Source organism: Plectrocnemia conspersa, unplaced genomic scaffold (genome assembly GCF_051122295.1).
Source record: "Plectrocnemia conspersa isolate PC_06_02 unplaced genomic scaffold, ASM5112229v1 ptg000011l, whole genome shotgun sequence".
Taxonomy (NCBI): Eukaryota; Metazoa; Arthropoda; class Insecta; order Trichoptera; family Polycentropodidae; genus Plectrocnemia; species Plectrocnemia conspersa.
The window spans coordinates 3,258,561-3,282,106 of record NW_028277175.1 but is presented as its reverse complement, the minus strand read 5'-3'; the positions used below and the strand labels follow the sequence as shown (position 1 = coordinate 3,282,106).

The following is a 23,546-nucleotide window of genomic DNA, read 5'->3' as shown; positions in this document are numbered from 1 at the left end:
ATTAATTTGATCAAAGAACTGAGGATAAGAATTAAAATTAAATAAAATTAATACTTTTAACAAATATTTTAGAAGTATAGAAAAAAATAAACTGTACCTAGGAATGGTCTTTATTTAATATTATTAATAAAATATGTTTTGGCCATAATTCAAAAAATCTATTGCACAGATTAATAGGCCACCAAATATTAAAGAAATAATCAAAAAATTAGATTTTTGATAAAAAAATATTTTTAAATCTTACATAGCTTTTACGCTCCGAATTCAACATATAATATTACAAAACAAACTTAACATTTTTCAAATCAAATTCCACATTTTGTAAATTAAATTCTAAATGTTTTTCAGCGGATTCTGGAATTTAAATATGAATAAATAAGTATTGAACGTCAATAAGAGCAAGAAAGTGCATATTATTGTATTTAAGTATTTTTTTTATCTATTAGTAATTAACAATCAATTAAATTTTCAACGTATTCATTGTATGACTATCTTTTTTAATCTACATAATAAACTAAAAATAACAAATTAACTGGCTCTATAAAGATTCTTCTGCAGCAGCTGCTGGCAATTTCATATACATATTTATATAATAATTAGACAGACTTATTTATTACTTTTATTAAATTTATTAGGTTATATTAAGTTCTAGCGAGCAATTTTTTAAAATATTATCTCCTAGAATAGACAATTTAATTTTTTTTTAAAAACTTTTTTGATGTAATACATCATTGGCAAATACAGTGTTCAAGAATTTAGAGTATGGTTTGTGTGTTTAAGAAGCTTTTTTTAATTTATAAAATAATAAAAAAAATTAATTTTTAATGGTTGAATTTTTAAATTATAAAACCTAAAATTTGATTTAAAAATTGGTAAATTTTAATACGTTGAATTTGGAATGTAAAAGCTGTATACAATTTAAAAATATTTTTTACCACATGTTAATTTCAAAGCAAAAATAATACGTTTATATTATTTATTTTAATTTCTGTAGTATGGATTTTATTAATATATTTGATTAAAAATTGTAATACTTTAAAATAAATTTAATTAAAATAATAATTCTAGTTACTATACACGAACAATATCTGCACGCTACTATTTGTAAATCAATAAAAAAAATTTAATAAAGTATATACAAAACGATTTCATAAACTGCATCATTATAATAAATGTTAAAAATACTTATCTACATAATGCAAAATTATTGCAATAAATGATGAAATACTCAATGTGAAGTATAAGTTAAAAATATATTATTTTATAACTACATTAAACCTCACGCACAAGTGTTACATAGACATGCAATTTTTTATGATAAAAAACACGTGTTATTATGTTTATGATTAGACAATTATTTACTTCTGAGATCACTACTATATCATTTAAACAATACGTTCCTGATATAAAAATTTATAACATAATAATATTTAATGTCGTGCAATCTGACCTTGAGATTGACAATGTATTTTTAGACAATTTTATTGTTTACGTGATATAAAATATATAATTTAAAGAATATGCATTCTTCTAAGAAGTGGTATGTAATATATGTTTATATTTACATTATCTGTAACTTCAGCTAATTTATTTTTGAATGATCATCAATATAATATATATATACACACATATTTAATATATACTCAAATTACTATAATATATAATACAATTGGCCTTGATAAGTATTTGTTTATAATATGTCAATAATCCATTTTAGTGTATCGTCAATTTAATATAGAATTAATTTTATAAACTACACAATTAGAATCTCATTAATTTTTTTGCATTACATGAAAACACGTTACGCTAATCGGTGCGTGTGTTTTATTATATAATTATATCCTTGGATACAATAATTGAAATTTTAATGATGCTAGGTTATATATAAAAGAAGAAACGCTAGTCTGTAGGTCAGTTGTGATTTGACTCTTAGCGCTGATTGACAAACAGCTTACAAGATGGCAAATTCTGAAACGGTTGAAGCTCCTTCTGAGCGTTTTAAATCAATAATGGACGAAGTGATACGGAAACAATTTAAATCGTACGATTCTCAAATATGTACCGTTTTGGCTAAGGGTGAAAATTATTTGGGTGATATATATAGAGTGGCAGTTAAAGGCATTAAGTTGGATGGATCGCACGGAGAGGCTAGTTTCATCGTCAAAGTGGCATTTACTTCCGAAGAAATGAGAAAAACTCTTCGACTAGATAGCTTTTATAAAACCGAGATCTACTTATACACAGTAACAATTCCGACCATTCATAAGCTTCTGGATAAGTGGGGTGTGCCTAAAAGTGGAAGGTTTGAAACAGCAACGTGTTATAAAGGAATCGTGGATGAGTGTGAAGAGATGTTCGTCTTGGACGATATGTGTAAGAGCGGTTTCAAAAACGTGAATAGACTCAAACCGTTCGATTACGAACATATTTTGTTTTCGATCAAGAACTTGGCCAAGTATCACTCTTACGTCTTTACTGTGAAGGTCAGGGAACCGGAAATTTATAAGGAAATGGTGAAACATACAGTGTGTCAATCTGACTATGGAGAAAACTTTAGCGCGTTCATAGAAAAGACTAAAAAATTGGTCTTGAACATTTGTAAGAACGAGCCGTATCTGGATAGATTATTGAAGTTCATGGATTTACAAGGACAGGAAGTGATTACTTTTACTGACGAAAAACCTGGTGCACCATACAACATTCTTTGCCACGGCGATTGCTGGTCAAACAACTTCTTGTTTAAATATGAAGTAAGTGCATCAGTATGCTAGAGATGCATTCGATTTCTGTTGAGGTTATTTGCACGTTAAGGAACATTTAATGACTGCAAATTGCCAACGCGTTTACCTTGACATATATACATACATAATAATATATATTGCTTTAAAACAACTTTTTAAATTTAAAATGAAAATCAATCTAAACAATTATGACGCGTTAGAATTATATTTCTGTATTTTTTTAGTATCTAAATAATTCTATATAAACAATTCACTTCTAAAAAGATTATATTGCTATTGATAATAATACAATTTATATAGTACAATATCCGGCCTTTAACTTTGTATTATTATTATGCAATAAAAATATAATAAAGAAGCATAAACAAGTACTAGGAGGTAGTTAATTACATGTTTATTTATTTGCTCTAAAATCTAAAATATCAATATATATAAATTAAACCAAAAATATTTATTTTTTGAAGAATTGTTTTATACAAGAGCTCTTAAACCGATTAGTTATAGGTAATGCTAGTTGTAAAGAGAAAAAGAAGATAAAAAATTCTTGATAACCCAATTCTTATACGAAAAGAAACTATAACAATTACATAGCTTATAATACATTTTCACACCTGAAATACTCAATTATTGATATTTTTATCTTAATTATAAAAAATCGTATAACAATTTCTAAGTGCATTAATTAATGTATTAGATTATCCCGAAAAAAATATCGTATTTTTAATTGAAAATAAAAAAATACTACTAATTTAATTACATTAGCATAAAATGTTGGAGGCGTTAGGATTTTTTTCATCTAAGAAGTGTTGCATCAATCTGAATAATAGTGGTCCATAAGAGAAAGGTCTGGCTAATAAGGTGGATGAGCAAGGAGAACTAAAAATTAAAATAATGACGTAACATTTTCTTTAAATATTTTTAGACAGTGTTACTAAGAAAATCTTAAATTGCTTGGTGAGCATACATGCAATCGCATGCACATGATCAAAGACCACAAAAAATTATAGAACAACTTTTATTTAACCGTATAATTGCATTAGCACCTTTACTTTTTTATGTTGGACTTATTTTCGACAACAGTTCAATTGCACTGAATTTCTAAAATTGCCATTTTTAATAATGTTTAAAACTTAAATATATAATACATTATAATATTTTTTTAAAAATATATATAGATAATAATTTCACATTTATTATATATAGATTGCACTTATATGTAATGGTATATTTTTAATGTTGGCATAGCAAAGGGTTAAAAAATATTTTCTTAGCTTCCCTTATAGTAAAGTAACTCGATGATAGTCTTATTTCAACTATATATTTTACTCTCGGCGCGTAGTCGCTTTTCCAACAACATTTCTGATAGCTACTATTATATTCTTTGTTCTGTGGTTACCATACAGTTGTTTTCGCCGGTTATTTTCAGTGTTATTCTGCTATTTTTTAGGTCTTAAATACATAAACTTATTTTAATAAATTTACGCACTTAAGACTACAAAAATAGTAGAATAATACTGAAAATAGCTAACAAAAATAACTGTATGGTAACCACAGAACAAAGAATATAATAGTAGCTTACCAAAATGTTCATAGAAAAGCGATAATGTGTTTATAATTATTTATTATTTTTGGTGTTATTCTAGGGGTTAAAAATACTTTATTAAGAAAAAACGATGATTTGATATTTGAGTCAGAAAAGTTAGTTTTCAAAGATCTGTCTATAATTTTAAATACTCAACCGATCAGCTAATCTCATATTTTAGAAAACATATCAGGGTTAAAATTTGCAAAGTAAAATTCATATTCTCATTACTGATTTGTGTTTGATTAAACATTTAAGTTTTATAAGTGAATTTATTACTAAAATAAAAGTGAAAAAACATATAATTTTAATTGTACATTTAGTAAAATTATTTATTCATTAATATAAAATATCATATTAAACAAAAATCGCATTAAAAATATTTAAGATACTGTTATATTTGCTCAACATGTAGTTTATTTGGCATATAGCGGTACATGTGTTGTTGGTGATTAACTAATTATATAATCATAAGATTTATATTAGTATGCTTCATTAAAATAAGATTATATAATTTTATTTCAATTCTTGTGATATTTTTTATATATTTTTTTTAAGTTTAAACAAACGTTCTAGCACGAAATATGATTATGCCATAGTAAAACGGGTGACTGCAAACAGTTTTGCGATCGACTGGTCAATCTTTTTGCTATTTTATTTGTAATTCTGTATGTTTATTTATTGCGAATATGAATTACAATAAAAACATAAGTATTGTGAAACACGTTTATTAAATAATATAATATATTAAAGTAAATATAGTGTTTTTTCCAAATAATATAAAATAAAATGTAATTAATTATTATAATAAAATAAAAACACCACTTGTGTATTGTACACAAACTTATTTATACAAATCAATTATATCAAATTAATTGGCATTCATTATAAAAGTTTATATTATAACATAAATAATATTTTTGTCACAAATATCAATTACTTTTTTTAATTAAATGCTAATTTAAAACCTGTTATTTTATATATAATTATCACACTATTATAGAACAATTTTTATTGCTACAAATACCAAACCAAATTAGTCATCAGTTAGATGCAAATTCAAAACCTGTTACTTATTCTAATCCATAATATTTTTAGATATCAAAACAGCAAAAAGCATCGTTGTATTTTCAACTTGTTTGTATAAAAAAAACACTATTTCAACATGTTACTCTAATTAAAAAATCTTTAGAATATAAGTATGAATACATGAAACTTGGAAAAATCACAAAGTTTAGAAGAAAATTATGTATTTTTAAAGTAAAAGCATTATTACTTTATTGTTGATATGAGACTTTAAATTATTTATTTTTGTCACCCATTTTTATAACACCTAGCATATTTACTTTTTTTATACATTTTATTGAAGTTATTTTACTTGCTAACTAGGAAAACCAATCTTAAGCTAAAATTACAATACCGTGGTCTTAGTATTGCCAATTGACAATCCTAGAATCTTGATAGGTGCCACATTAGTAAATAAGAGGTACAGTTTTATGTATTAAATTGAATGCGAATTACCCAAATTTACCCCGTTTTAGTGAAATCTTATTTGAATACATTTTAACCGGGAGATGTACATACAAATATAATTTAACTGATTAAATGCTGCCTTAAAGTTTCTATAAAATAACTTAAAGCAAAACGTTTATATGGTGTTTAAACCAAAACTTAACCTAAGCGAATAAACCAAACCCCACTTGACCTTATGACTAACATAAGTCTTAAAACTGTTAATAAGGTAATTCGTAATAAAGTTAGGTTTGATTTTGTACTAATGGACGTTTCTAGTGAGTGTATATTTTTCAGTGAAGTTATGTTTTTATTAGTTAAAATATAATTTTACTAAATTAGTCAGTTAAAATGTGTGAAACAAATAAATTATTATTTGAAATTAAATATTTAAGAGAAGCATTTAATAAATCCTATTTGTTAAACAATTTTTTTCCCATATTTACCGGTAAAAATATATTACAAGTTAGTGAAATTATATTCACTAGAATAAATGAAAAACTAAAATAAATCCATAACATAAAGAATTTTTGAGTATGCAATTAATTACATAATATGGCTGTCAAATTATATGGTCAAAGTTATTCAATTTTTTATAATAATATCCATAAGTAAATCAAAATTTTATATTTTTACTAATATTTACCTTTATTTTATATACGCGATATAGTTGGTTTTTATAATTAATTCAATTAATATATTACAAACGTGTCGTTATTTTTCACTATCAAATAGTTATTTATTATCTGTGAGCATTTGGCAATCTCGCACGCGACAAGTGCAGGTCAATCAAAAATTTAATAAAAATTTAGACTACTTCTTTGTCTTGACAAAAAAATACTTTCAAAATATTAATAACTAGGATTCAGTTACTATCTTGTTAGTGACTCATATGTGAAAAAAATATTATTCTAATAAAAATGTTTGTACACATTTTTTAATATACTCAGCTTTGATATGAGTAACGCATTTTACTTTGACGATCCGTCAGTTATTTGCGTCCTCTGTGAATCTTAAATCAGGATCTCTAATTTGGAATCACAGAATAACTATGTATATAGTATTTAATGTAATTTGTCTATTAAATGTTATTAACGATGAGCTCGAAATTTAATAATTTATGATTTTTTTTCTCTTACTTGTAATATTTTTAATCTGTTGTATTATATTTTTATGTATATTGTAATTAGACTATGTATTACTACCTAACGACCATGAAACATTGCTTTTAATAATACCTGTCACAATGTTTTTTTATAACCAAATAAAAATTAGTTGCGCAGTAAAAAATCAAACTAAATATATATGTAAACGAACAAGTATTGAGAAATATTTTATACCTTTGAAAAATACTTATCTAAAATAATAAATAAAAAATAGGTAAGAAAATTCATTATTAATTAAAGACTAACTATATTTTAATTCGATAGACATTAATATGTAAATTTTGCGATTAGCCATTAATATATTTTATTATAAAATAAATATTTATCTCAGAACTACTAACTCAGAACATTTTATCTTTTTTTTCAGAATGGTAAAATAGTCGATATGAGAATGCTTGATTGGCAATTGATGAAGGAATCCACTCCAGTTATTGACATTGCCTACATGATATTCACTGGAACTGATATGGAATTAAGAGCTAAACACTATGAGCAACTTCTCAATCTGTATCATCAATATTTGTCAGCAAACTTAAAGGAACTGGGAGTAGACATTGACATATGCTATCCAGAGAAAGTCTTCAAAGATCACGTAAAAAGGTTCATGTGGTATGGCTTCGTATGGGCATTGATTGTTTTGCCTTTGACATTAGCAGATAAAGCTAACGTACCAGATATAAGCAAACTAATGGATGACAATGGAAAAGATGGAATTTCATGTTCGGATATTTGCAGGAACAGAATCAAAGAATTAATAGACGATGGCTTTAGGTATGGAATTATTAAATAATATATAATAATAAATAAGAGTAGTGCTTATTAATATTTTAATTAAATAATGATATGTAAAGTTTAATTATTTAAATTACCGTACAATATTATTATATAGTATATATTCATTAAAGATAATTATTATTTGAATTAAATTTTATATATTTATAAATCATTTAAACTTACAAAGGTCAATAAATTAACCATCTGTTGAGTTTCTCATCGTAGTTAATTGTCTAAACTACATAATATATAATGTATAAAACGTCTTTATAGGGACATTATTAGAGGTATTTGAGAATGAATTCATTCTATTGTATTATAGTAATGCGATGTGATATTTATACCGTTGCGCTATTTAGACCCATTGAAATTTCCAATAGTAGTATAGAAACTTCCAAAGACAAATAGTCTGTTTCAGCACAATGAGCCTATTGAATCGATTTAAGCACCTTTGAAATAAAGTCATTGAATAGAACTTTAAAATTCCATTTTAATTTAAAAATCTTTATTATAGGACTTATGCTTAAAAATAAGATTAAATATTATTAAAAATATGATATAAATATACATATTATGTAATCTTAAAATAAATATCGTTTTGTTTTTTTTTTGTTGATACGTGATTACTTTTTTGTAAGCAAGCAAATTTTGATTAGCTGGATCGTACAGGGAAGTAAAAAAAAAGGCCTTCACTTATCAACATAAATTAAATAGTTGTAAAACACGTCAATACACGTCCCCGTATGGCAAAATTGACTTTTGATAAAATCAGAAAAATTATCTGTTAGATTTTATTTCATCTTATTTTTTATTTATTTAGATTAATGCAACATTTTCTAGGCGTAAAATTAAACAATAATAAATATAAAGTGGGTTTTAAAATATTTTGCATCAATCTTCAATCATTACTACTATTGAAATTAAAAGTGGGAGGATGGTATATTTTTAATAAAATAATTGAAAAGAAAATAAACTTTTTAATGGGATTTTGTTTTTCATTATTTATATTTGCTTTAAGATATATTTTATTTTTAAGTGAATTACTATGTAAACTCAAGATAAAAATGATGTAGTAAATATTTTTTATATAAATCTTTATTCACTAACAGCGTAATTGATCGATCGAGTGCTCGCTATATAATTAAGATCAAAACAAGATCGCAAAATTGCGACAATAGCTATAGGTAGTGATTTTAAGCATTAAACTTATTATTATTATTGTTTTTTTTTACAATTCACAAATATAATTTATAATAAATAAATATTTAATAATAATGTAAATAATGTACATATAGACGTAACGATGATGTTTTATACCATCATGGTAGTGTGCTATTAACATTTTTGTGTACATAATAATGAGCAAAAATATAACAAAATTGCATAACTAAAAGCAGCGCTTGTTAAAGTAAATAAACATCTTCCGTTGTAATCTGAGAGGCGTAAGCGCAATGCTTTACAACGGGTTAGATCTTCGCCAACTGAGTAAGTCAATCAGATATAAAATTATAAATTGATGCATCCAGCAATGAAGAAGAAAAATTTTATCTTACAGGAATACATAATTTACATTTAAAAAACGCCAAAAAAGCTAAGAAATGTCTAACAGATCATCAGCAAAAAGCAAAAAAAATAATGAAAAATATTTTGGATTTTTATTTGATTTAGTAAAAGCGCTTTCGTTGCTTATTATAAGCTAAATATGTATGTATACAACTTAGGTTGCCATAATTTTCACAGTAATATGGTTAAAATGTATGTATGGAATGAGACTATAGCTTCAAGAGGTTCACAAAAAGTCGCCTAGTATATTTTAAAGCATTGTGAAAATGTGACTACCTAAAAAAAACATAATAGTTTACAACGATTTTTGTTTAAGGCAAAATCATGACATCAATATGGCACTAACATGGTTTAAAATTGCTCAATTTTCTACTAATAATAATAACATTGTTAATGACAAATTTTTAATATCACTTTCGGACATTCGTTTTCGCCAAATGATAGTGATTTCGGCTTGATAGAAACGAGACTAAAAAAAACGTATTACTCATACATCTCTGATCATTATTATGAGTTAATACGACAATGTAGTAAAAAAAAGTAGTTTTCTGTTAAAAGAATGATGCAAAAGGATTTTATTTCAATCAGAGATAGAAGAATCAATAACAAGACGAACCAAAAATACCGCCAGTGTCTCTTTGCTAAAAATACAATGGATGCGTTTTTTAAAAATGCCCCATATAAGATGTTTTATAAAATTTCTTTAGACGATGATGCTGACTTCTATGTTTTAGACCTTTCACCCAAAAGAGGAAGAAGGAAAAAAAAGATATACGTAAGTATTTTCTTACTTCATTTGTACTTTACCAGCGGTTCAATAACAGAAGAATTTTTTTAAGATATTACAGATTTGCTATATTATATTCCACCAATTTACCATGAATATTTTTAAAATCTTTAAATCCAAAATCCTACTTTCACAGAATAAAAAAAATGTTATAATCAAATACTGGAAGCATTATTAAAAATATAAATTAACATGGCATAATAAAAATTTATTTTAAATGAAAAAAAACTTTTTTATTGTGAAGTCATTTAATCGGTTAATTTGGAAAACGGTCTAAGTCAATTCAACCTTAACTTTTTATATTTCCTAATAAGCCAAATGCTAAATTTATATGGCAAAATAAATTATAAATCTAGTAGATTATGTAAGTTTAAAAACATTGTATTGCGTAATATAAAAATATGTTTTAATCAGTTCAAACGCAATCCTTTAAATATATCGAAATGAAAGAAACATGACTTAGTCCATTTTTATAAATATGAGCTCATATTAAAAATAGAAAAAAGGAAATACAACACATATTTACAATTATATTTAAGCAATTAAAAGATAGCACATACGACAATCTTATTAGAAAAAATCCATTAATCAGTGAGTCATGGCATAAATTGATGCGAAGTCGATGATATCAATAAAACCGTTATTAACAGATAATTTCCAATTTCTTAAAAACAAATAAAAAATTCACTTTCATAATAATGGATTCAATTATAATACGTACTCGCAACTACATAATTACTAGTCTGACACTTTACGAGTGAAAAATGTCAACAACAAAATTATGAGCAATAGCGACACGGAACGCTAATGGTCTACTGAACAGAAAAGAAGTAATACAATTTTTTTTAGATATTCAAAAAATCTATATATGTTTCATTTAAGAGACACAAAAAAAGCAAAAACTATAAATATACCATACATTAAACCGACAAAATAAAGCAAGATGAGGTAGAAATAATCAAAGAGTATTGACTATTATAAAGAACTTCAAATACAAACAGATAAAATTCAGTTAAAAATTATAGGAATTAAATCAATCATACAAAATATACTAGTTAAAGCTGTTAAAGGGATTGCAATACCGATACCGGTAATATCGGTATTGGTACTATCGGTAACATCGAGACAACTTGAAAATACGGCTGGAAAAGACTAAGCCCTTATAACTGATCTAGTTATCATTACAAAAACTCACTTACTATTAGTGATTATGTAGTGTAAAACAAAAAGCTTTTGGAAGCCATTGAATTAACATAGTGGTCAAAACATAAATTATTAAATATAGAGTCAAATTAATCGTTAATCATAAAGACGAGTTTAAATGTATAAAATAATATAATAATCCTAAAATATATTGAATTTACCTATTTATAACTTGATACATTATATGAATAGAATATTTTTAAAGTAACTCTATATAAAATACATTGAAACTTTGAAACCTTTTCATATTCGTATATGCAGTAGTACTTCAAAGTCTATAGAAATCGAGATGTTATCTGAATGTCTATGAATCTTTGCTTTTCGTATTACGATATATTTCATCCTATTGAATACCATTTTGATATTAGTTTATCTCAAAGTACAAATACTCTTTTAATTATTATAAACATATAACTTTTAAATATATATATTTTATGTCATATTTACCAATGATAAAAGTATTACTTTTTAATAGCCTTATTTCAATCAAGTCCGATTAAAAAACTACGAATAATTGCAGTTAAGCAATAATGAATTAAAGTATATATTGTTTATTTTAAATACAATTTGTACTGAATTAATCCATAGTTTTACATATTAAAAAAATATTTTTTTTTCAGTATATTTTTACTGTTTTTAAACATACATCAATAAACTTTTGCAAAATTCGCTTATTAATAATATTCATATTCTCAAAAACATGGCAGATGATTTATTAAAAATATCAAGACTCAAATTATTATGTTATAAAGAAATTGTTTTAATACAATATGTAAATATAAGTCCAAGTTATTCGTTATATTGTACTCACAGGGAAATTTTGAAAATATGCAAAATTGTAATATGCATACCTTTTTGCATGTATTACAAAAAGAATTCCAAGTTGAAACTTTATTTATCAGCGCGCTTTGTGAAACCACTTGGGATTTCGTAAAACATTTTATAACAGTATTACGGAGAAGCTTTGATGACTTAAACAATTCGCAAGTCGTTATAAGTAACAAAGGATTATATCTCAAATATATTTTCTACATTAATACACAAAAACCGATACGATAGATAATGGATAAGAACGATATTGAATATTCTCGAGAGATTTGGCAAACCTAGTCGGATAACAATAAAAAAATAAGAAGAGTTGCATGTGTGATGTTAAAAATATCTAACGTAACTGAAAATATTAGTTATTTAGTGTCATAATGGTAACGTTTCATATAGCTTTTCTGGAGAATATATAATATTAACTTAATATAAATTATTAATATTAATATTATTAGACCAAATATTCATATTAAATTATATAAATTCGATTTAATAAAGTCTACTTCTCGCAACAATGTCACAAATTCGGACCCTTCATAGATGAATACCCAAAGCCAATAGCCGAAACCTCATTATTGAGATAGAAAATTCTTATATAATATTCTGCGAGTATATAAAGGGATACCTAACAAAAACATTTTCAATGTCAATCTAGCCCCATAGGATTCGATCTTTTATGTGTGTTTACTGTTGGTAAATTTTTGTCATAATTCAAGCTTGAACATTTCGATTAATCCTCATGGGAAATCATTTGTAAATGTACAACTTTACTTACATGGAATCATATAAATTTTTCGAGTATCAGAAAAATCTTATTTTGCGGTCGTTTTACATTTTACGATAAAATATTCATTTTTATTTTTTTATGAATAACATTAACGAATACTTATAAATGTCAAACTTTATCATATAAATTTTATTATAGTTGTCGAATAAACAGCAAATCTACGATTCGCTACTGTTACAGTAAAGTTATATTTAAAAGTATTGAAGGCAAAAAAATTATAATAAATAATAAAATAATATTAAAATTGAAACGCGTCGGTTTTACTAACTAGTGCGAAAAATTAATAAAATGCACTAAAGTAACCTTTTTTAATAGAACTTTTTATAACTAATTTTTTTTATTAACTATATATTCATAAAACTATTCATACGTAAGATAAGGAAAATTAAGGAAAACCTAAATCTAGACTATGTGACAATCTATCAGAATTATAATTATTAAATAATCACTAATTTAAATCTTTTATATTAGAAACAAAATAAAAACTTACAAGGTCCATTTTGTTACGATTTTTTATATATTTTTCTCATAATATAATTTTATTTATATGAACTATGATAACACTATCAGAAAAATATTGATTTGATTTTATTGGTTTATATTTACTTTACCAAGATTATGTTTTTCTAAATTCAAAAATCATTAACAATGTTATAAATATATGTTTTTTTCTAAACTGCACACAAATATGACAAAGTGTCGCGTCGGATCCGCCATTCTGCTCGTCGCCATCTTAGCGCTCAGTGTGACTCCTTGATGGCATACAAATTTACTTCCTTTCCACCGGCGTAATTGTATTACCGAAAAGAGAAAAACACAACTAAGAGGGTGACGCGACGGACAAGAAAACAGGCCAAATTTTCAAAGAAAATATGCGACATAATAAATAATAATATGATACAATAATAATAAAAAAGTGTTTCTTGTTGGTCTACTGAGCTTCTCGTTATTTACTTTAAAGGGAAGAGATTTGTAAGACACGACTTTTCTGTTCGTTTGTTATGTATTAAGTACATAAGCATTTCAAGTAAAATCGTGTTTGTGTATTTTGTGTCATTAGCATTACACAACAACACAAAGAATATTCTTCATTATACCATAATAATATTTTAACGTATTAATGTTAAACGTGGCAAAGAATCTCATATTTTATTCAAAATAAATGGTTACAGGTTATAAATTAATGTGAAATATATAAAGTACAATACTTTTAAAAAAAATAATGTCTCTATGTAAATAATTACCCTTTATTTTATTTTTAATATTTCTCTGTTAATGATTTATTAATTATTGATAATAAGACATTTTTTTAAGCACTTAAATTGGCATATAGAGAAGCAGACTGTTGGATGCTGATCTTTAAATAAATTAAATTAACCCAATAAAACATATTTATAAAAAAAAACTTTTTCTGGTGTGTTAGTAAATAACTCATTGGAGATTCACCCCAAAAATATTTTTTTGCCATTTTGACAACACAATTGTGGTGTTAAAAATAAATAAACCTATAATAATGCTATTAATTTGTATTATGACAACCGTAAGAAGTAGAATAACAAAGAAATGTGAGATCTATGGTACTGTAACAAACGATGTGATAATAAACCAGAAATGTGCCATGATATTAAAATATCATATTTCTCTAGGTTTTCATGCTTTTATTCTACATTATCACGGTAAATGGAACAATATTTAAACTGAAACCTCACGAACGTACCTTTGAATGTCAACATGGCGAAATGCAAATATTCATACGCTCCCTGCAACGTATGCAAATATTCTACATACATCCATTAACATCTGTTCCCGGCGTGTAAATAACACAAAGCTTCCGCGTATAGCAGTCAGATCGTTTTTTACCTTAAATTGTATTACTGTAACATAAAAGGTTCTACTATAAAATGGTATAAAAAAGGTACATAAAAATAATCAAACAAATTTAGTTCGACTCGAAAAGATTTTTAAAGAATTTCCCCTGAATTCGATCTCACCCTTTTATTCCTTTAAGCTTATTTTTTAAGTCTAGCTTGAAATAGAAGCGATAAAAATGGAATTGGATTAAGCGTACCCGAAACCTAATCTGCGACTTGATTGGTTGGCTATAAATATATTTAAAACAGATCATCCTCAGGCGGTGCAAGACGTTCAAAAAAGATTTAAAATGACAAAAAATTACAATAATATAATTGAAAATGCATGAAAATATATTTAAAATATTCATATTCTTGAACATTAATTAACTTTAAGATAAAGTATATTTTTAATAAAATTGTATTTAAATTACTCGTTATTGTTATAACAGCAAAAAAAACACAGAAATGAAAATCAATTCATGCATTAAATATATGATAAAAATACAAGCAATTTTGAATATCAAAGTTGAAAGAATTTAATTTACGTCCCACCAAAAAAAAATATTATAATCAGTGTCTGATTTAATAAGCTTACATTTTCTGTTGTTATTAAAGTTTTATTTTATTTGTGACACTTTATTCGTAGGCGTTAAACCGAAAGTTGTTTGTATTATAAATAATAATAACAATTTTAAAAACTCGACCGATAAAGACTAAATCTCAGTCAAGAAAGCTCATATTGAACTAAGTTCACGGCTAATGAATTATTCAACCGCTTTTAATGAAAAAAAGTTTCGACATTGCTGCGGTACGGAGAGCTTTCTAGAGCGGAAAACACGATCAAAAAGTTTTGCGTCTGGTGGCAAAATTACTTACTCATGTCCCGGATTAAGTTTGACCAGTGACCAAGATTGTTATGCGATTAGAATAACAAAGAACTTTCCAGGACAAAAGATCGCAAAACTTTCGGTGTGATTTGTAATCTTAACCTTGATAATAACACTGAATAATAAATTTGCATTAAGATGTTTTGTTCCATAAAGATAAAATAACTCGATTTATAAGTTAAAATATTTGCATTCTTTAAAAGTATAGGTACAAAATTGCATTTACAAAAAATATAATGTTGTACATTGAGAAAAAGTACCACTAGATAATGTTGAAAGAAATTTTTGGTGAAACGTCGTATAATTACAAAAAAATAGCACAGCAATAAAATATATAAATTTAAAACCGACGTAAAAATTAATAATTAAAAATATTTATTTATTTATTAAATATAATCAAATTAACCCTATCGTCACCTAACAAGTTACCACAATAAAACTAAAATTTGGCTTATAACTATTCTTCCAAAATATAAATTAAAATTGGTAATCAAAAAAATGTTAGAAGGAAAATCGATATAAAAATACTAAATTTGAATTTAGAAAAGAGCTACATAATTATAAATTATATCTGTCGATGATTTACACATCTCTTAATCATTTTCTGTGAAGTTTGACACAAATCCTTTAAAATATACTGAATTTAAAACAGTTTTCGATTTATCAAAATTAGCTATAAATAATTACGAAGACATTAAAAATTATTTTTTTAATGCATTCATTTAACTTTAATAAAATAAAATTTAGTTATTAAATAATACATACATATATCATATAACTATATTTAAGTTTTCCTCTAACAATTTTGTTATTTCAAAATTTAATAATAACGATTTAAAGTGTATTTATTATATTTTTATAATTTTAATGTATCTAATTGTAAACACAGAATGAATTATATCTTACTTATGGATATTACATAAATAAATAATAATATTAAAAAAAAAATGCTATAAAAATTAAGAATAAATAGTGTATTAGATTATATCTTAATTTAAAATATTTAATGCGAGCTAATTATGTGGGTATTTTCCTTCTGTCTGTATATAATTAAAATTTCGACCAATTAGGCAATCATTTTTAGTTAGTATAATATTTAAAAAAATATTTTATCGACCCGAAAACAGTTTTTTAAAAATGCATTGAACGAATAACTAACATAATAATCCAAGCAAATATAATTTTGTTAATTTCAGAATGAAAAAGTGCAGGATTATTAACGCTAGACATAGAAAAGGCATTTGACATCATTCAGAACGACGGCCTAACCTATAAATTATTTAAATATAAAACCCTAGAATATCTTATACATATAATATACAATGTTGTTTTTAAAATACCAGTTGTTCTTTTTTTTCTATATAAAAATAGCATTTTTATTAAAAAAAAATTAACAACCACTATTACTAACTGAAACTGTCTTGAATCAATCGCAATTATGTGACAATAATCTTGAAAAAATTTGAAAATTAATTTTATAAAATGAAAAACTAAAATAAACCAAGAAAAAATTTAATCAATATTTTTATACTTTCGTTTATTCCTCTTAAAAATCAACAAGAAAACTGCGTCAAATATATAGATATACATCTACATATATAGACTGCAAGCTTAAATTTACACATTGCAACATCATGAAACTCGAGTTCAAAGGCTTGCTGCCATTGCCTTAAAATAAATATTTAACAAGAGAAGCGCATCAAAAAACTTTTTGAGCTCCAAGTCATAAAATAATATATAATATATCTTTTTAAAGTAAACTGTTAACTCCATAAATTAAATATCATTTCCATAATCATAGCGAAAAATACTATAAAAATATTACGCAAGACAATATTAACCCACTACTCTCCAGAATCAGTGATTACGACAAAACCATACTTAAATTTAAGTACGTTACATCTTGTTTTTAAGGCATAAATTTAATTTTTAGTAGCCCCAATTTCATAGATAAGTAAATAGTCATAAATAGTATTGAGCCTAATAATAAAATAATTAATATGTGTATTTTTATTTTACTTTCGTATCTTTCCTTTGATTTTTATTATAAGTAGTCTTTTTTTATTTTCGGTTGTAAGCTATAAGCTGACTATAAACCATCAATTCGTACTAAATTTTAAAGTATGCATTTAAAAAAAATACTTTTAAAGACATATTCCAAAATTCTATGAGCAGCTTATAAATAATAATTAAAATAATAAAATATATTTTCAGACTTGAATATAAAATATTACTATTGCAGATCAGTATTTTCATTTAAAAACACAATAAAACGGACCGCGTGTTTACGCCATAAACTTATATAGAACCCCGGAGTAGTTCGTTTGGTTTCGCTACAAAGACACATCCTCAGCATCCGCTCTATCTTTTAGAACTCTCGATTGCATCCGATGCTAGGAAATTGCTCAAAGCGTCCTTCTCGTCCCCTTTCGGCGGAAAAGCGTAGTGATGATATGGCGTAAAAGCCATACACGGCTGACGTCAGACGGCAATCTAGCGGCAGTAAATCAATTAGGAACACTTGTGGTGTAGTGTGGTGACACAATAGATAGGGTAGATATCGATTCGATATTGCCATGGGCATTTTATTAGATAAACACTGAAACGCTAGAATGGAGAAGGTATTGTATGCAAGGAAGCTTTGTGGGATCTTTTCGGATGCAGCGAGCTTTTGTAAGGCTTGCATGTATGTAATGCGGGTTGAATGCAGAGAATGAAGACGGTGATGTATAATAGTAGGTTAGTGCTGTTACATAATGCAGTGAGCCATTTGAGAATATCATATCAATAGTCATGAGCGACGATAGTATATTTGCGCTCTTGGTGGAGCTAGGGTTAATGTCGAATGGATTTATGCAGGTTGGTTCAATAAGGCCGAAGGATGTAGAGGACATTTATATACATATTTCATGATAAGTTTTTTTGTACATACAAAACAGTACTTGTTCTTAATTTTTTAATGTCATATCCGATTCTAGACGTTAGCACCCACTGTGTTGATAATTAATTTAAATAATTAAAAATCAATGGAATATGTTTAATATGATATTTTATAATTTTAAGCATAGCTACTAATGATATTTCAGCTTCTTTGATTACGGTTGTTAAAACATAAATATCATCATGGATTGTTTTAGTAACTGTTACGGCATAGTTCCGACGCATACCCGACAATACTCGTGAAATCCTTCCAATTAGCATTGTAATTTAATCTAAGTAAAATATATCAAACGTAAGTAGTTTGACCTTTATCTTATATATTTTTATAAGACTTGCTGTTTTTATGCGACTGTTCGCACTTTAAAATAATCTCACCCTCTTCAAGATGTATCTAAAACAGCGAGCCATTACAATCGTTCTATCTTACAACAAGGATACCAAAATCTAACGGAACGCGCCATATCTCGGCTCTTGGGGATTTGTGTTGATTTTTTCCTTTTATTAAAAATATATTTTATATTTTTTCAACACTGTTTCTAAGAAGATCGAGTTTGGATTTGCCAGGATTTTCGGACCACTCTTGTCGGATTTTATCACCACTTAGAGTGGTATTAAATCTATGCTTTTATATATATTGGCAAATGTCTTTGCTGCTTTCGGTACGATCAGATAAATAATATTTATCTGAAACTTATCGGACAATACGCGTAACGTAATGGAAAGTTGAAATAATATTATGGCAAAATATTACAATATATTTGTTGTAAATTTTCAATATAATTTAAATCCTCTTTGTTCGTCTTATCTGTTGTTTCACAGGTTTTCGGTTGATTTGCTCCCTTAATTCATCACGCAAAACCAGACAAAAAGCTTTCAAGTATAACCACAGCTACACTTAGAATTAATTCACTAATCAAGTTATTCGTCAAAGTATCAATTATACTACATTGTGTGGCAGCTAAGCTCGTCGTTGAAATCCCATACAAAACACATACATGTAACGTATCAAAGACACGTTTCATGAAACGATAATCTCTATAACACTGGTGGATAATCGCTAAGGATTATCCCAAAAACCCTCGGCTTTAATTGCACCTATGTATACGTCTAGTTCAATTATGTCAACATTTGAAAAATAAAAAGTGAGACAAATTAACACTCAATTAATTTGACGTACAAATTAAACGAGAACATGGTGCGGAAACACGTGTAATCTAACCCTAAAATAGAGATAGCGAATAATAAATCTATCTCGGAGACTACCGGAGAGCTAAATTGGCATTCGGCTTTTAATGAAGTGCCAAACAATCGACTCTAAAGTGGGTATATATATATCTCATATCTGACACACTTACCCCGTTTCGCTTATGTATGTATATTTATTGCCCTAAGAGACGCGATGGAAAGAAATGGGCGGTGGTAATTTATAGGGTATGTGTGCTCAGACCGATTTATAGGTCGGCCATTTTGCCAATGTCAGCGATAAAACGCAACTGCCATAAATTCTGAGTGAATCTATACGTTTGTATATAATCGAGGTGTGCGTTTTTTAAAGTGTAATCAAAAAAGGCGTTGGCGTGATTGAGTTTGCAAACTTTTTTTATATTGTGAACGGTAGTAAAATGACCCCATTCCTATGTTAATCACACGGGAAAAATATTTTTTACGTTATGTTGCTATCAGAAGATTTATATCCGCAGAGTGATTAACTTTGTTCAGTGTTAATTATGCGTTTTCATTTTTAATAAATCATCTTTAGAAAATAAACGAGATTCCGGACAATTTGCAGTCAGAAAGATAGCCCTTTGCTAATTAATCGTTTTAGGCTTGCCCAGTTTCCGTTTACTTATGCCATCAACGTAGTAAGACAGAGACGAACTGTGGGACGTATTTTAAACTTAATTTGTGCAAAAAAAGTAAACCGTCACAAAAAGCGAACCAGCCCAATCAACTAACTGAAAGCTGCTTTGATTGCTTAAAAAAACATTACTCAACCACAGAACACTGAATATACACAAGAGGGAATATTTTTAATTTAATTAAAAATATACATATGTATGTATAATTATTTAAATATTTAAATAATATTATTAAATTAAGTAAGCATAGTTAAGTCAAAACATACAACAAAATTATACGTAAAAGATTATATTTTATTATTATTTTTTTTACATTTTTTTATAAATTCAAAAAAAGTAGAATGAGAATCTTTGGGCAACATTAAAGTGACAGGTGGCAATTAGATACATATTGAGCCGCTGCAGTAGTGTTTTTATTCACGATTTAAAGAGTTACATGTTGTATATAAATATACGAGGGGCGGGCCCGCAAACGCGCACGTGCAAACGCGCCGGGGGTTGCTAGTTGAGACTATCCGTCATGCCAGTGTTACCAGAGTGCCACCAAGTTTTAGCCATAATGAAATCTAAATAAGTATATACATATAAATAGGCCATTACAATTTGTTGTACAAATAAAACAGACAACATTGCATAAGCAGTGATGGTTTAAATGTTGAAACTGACCTAACTTTTAATCATTTTGCCAAAACTTTGCAAAACTTAAAATGCTTAAGAGAAATGTGATCGCAACATATAAGGGTTAAGAAAAAAAATAATATGGAATAGGAAGATACAATTTTTATGCACTTAGTAATGTATTTTTTTATACAAATCAAACAACATTCAACAAGCAGTAATGCTTCCACTACACTCTCTGGAAGTTGTCCGAACCGAAGCTACAACTAAAGTCGGCCGAGATCTACGACTTTGAGTAAGCGTCCACACTATCGCAGATTTCATATGCCCGCGAACTTCGCAGCGTATATGACGTTCGGACGGCGGCTGCTGTCACGTACAGCCGTCATATTTGCGCGCGATCGAAAAAAGTGACAAATAATCGCAATTTTGAAATTGTCATATTATTAAAATTACGCTACTGATAATTATAAAAGTTTGTGTGGGCACTCACCAATACAATATCAGTGAAAAAATTTTCGGTCGAAAATATTCAATTTACGCAAAATCTTTGTCGGCTTTCGCAAAATGCCATAAGGCATTAAAATGATACTTCAGAATACAAACACCACATGTGTGACTATCCTAGAATTTTTCGCCGTCGATTTTAAATAGAAATTCGTTATTATGTGACATTTATATAAACCGATCTACAATAGAAAAATACATTAGGATATTGGAAAAGATTTTTTTTAACAAAATCAAGTACCACTAATTATTTTTTAATTATTTAATTTTTTATGAAAAAAAATATAATAACGATATCTGTCAGAAGAATAAGCTATCAAAAATATAATTAATTCCTTTTGGTGCGTAAATATTCAAAGATGTCAGTAAGAGTCTGTTGAAGATCTAGTTTCATAAAACATGTTAACGTGCGTCCCACTGTAGCATGTGGTATTATAACTTGACCACGTGACCACGATGCAGCGGTCGTCATGCGTGCTAACCAGATTACGCCTACGCGCATACTGAAATTGAAGCGAGTTAGTCGTTCTATCTTAGTTTGCGAACCACCGTCCTTGGCCAACCTTGGCCAACTTCCAGAAAGTGCAGTGCAGGCATAAGAAAGTCGAATATCGTCCAACCTTTCATAAACCTTACACAAACTTAAACGTTCTATGAATTTCTCTGAACGCCGTGATCTAGGTCAATGGTTCCCAAACTCTTTTGGCCCACGGATCCCTTTTCATACTCAAAACTTGCCCACGGACCCTAGGTGAATAACTACATAAATGCATAATAGAAAAATTACAAATTTAACTTTGACGTCTTGAATGGTAAATGGTGACATAAAAATAAAATATATACAAAACATTTTGTTGAAGAAGTATTTATTGAAATTATAACTTTTGTTTTAAAATACAAAAAATTAAATGATTTAGATGAACCTGATAGGATGTTATGAGTGTATTTATGTCCGGCTCAATGTTTGTGAGTAGTACGAGTACTAATTTCTAGTCGGTTTATTTTTTGTGATGTGGCTCATAACGGCACTGAATCCATGTTCTACAAAATAGGAAGACGGAAAAGCAATCAACAGCTTCTGTACAATAACTCATAATGCTGGATATAAAATTGAGATCTGTTTTTGTAACCAGATCTCAATTTTATATCCATGTTAACGTACGTCCCACTGTAGCATGTGGTATTATAACTTGACCACGTAACTACGATGCAGCGTTCGTCGTGCGCGTTAACCGAGTTACTCGTTCTATCTCAGTTTGCGAACCACCATATCATTATCTCTCTCACTCTCGTTACTTAACACGCGAGAGAGCGAAAGGAGAAGTATCTCACCGCTCGCGCTCGTAAGAGCAGCTCAAACTTCGGTTCCTTTGACTCGGAAAATTTGCCGACAATGTTCGGAAGCGCTCGAAGCTGGCCAAATCGACTGAATTAACTCCACTTTATTTCCCGTTCTCGGTAACCTCGGAAAACTTCCGAAAGATTTTAGAGCAGGCAGAACCGAACTCGACCGAGGTAACCCACTACATTCTTCGTCCTTGGTCAATCTTGGCCAACTTCCAGAGAGTGTAGTGCAGGCATAATGGTTTAAATGTTACACTGATCTGACTTTTAAGAATTTAAAAGCACTCTAGAATTGAGACAAATGTAAGTTCACTTTAAATTATTTTAGATAGCTATGGATTTTTCAGTTGACAATTTTAAGCAACTGGAAATGCATTTCTTGTACAACTTTTAAGAGCAGTAACGGTAACAATATTTTTATATGGTGTATAATAATATTGCAAAAACTTTAAAAGGCTTGAAAGCTTTTGCTTTAGATAACTGTGACCAAAACACTCCAGGGTTGAGACAAAAAAATGTGCTTTTAAAAGAATGCTTTTTAAGTTTGCAAATAAAATTATTAGATAGTTGGACAATTTTTTTTTGTTAAAAACGAACAGAC

At 27.3% G+C, this 23,546-nt stretch overlaps 2 protein-coding genes across 7 annotated transcripts in view; one reads left to right on the top strand and one right to left on the bottom strand.

Moving 5' to 3' along the window:
• Syt7 (Synaptotagmin 7) overlaps positions 1-23,546 on the bottom strand; it is a 589,787-nt gene that overhangs the window by 501,074 nt on the left and 65,167 nt on the right. The window lies entirely within an intron of this gene.
• LOC148229143 (uncharacterized) lies at positions 1,943-8,755 on the top strand. The gene is made up of 2 exons (XM_088197221.1): positions 1,943-2,750; positions 7,369-8,755. The coding sequence occupies exons 1-2, from the start codon at positions 1,959-1,961 to the stop codon at positions 7,789-7,791; spliced, it is 1,215 nt and encodes a 404-aa protein (XP_088053347.1). The 5' UTR covers positions 1,943-1,958; the 3' UTR covers positions 7,792-8,755.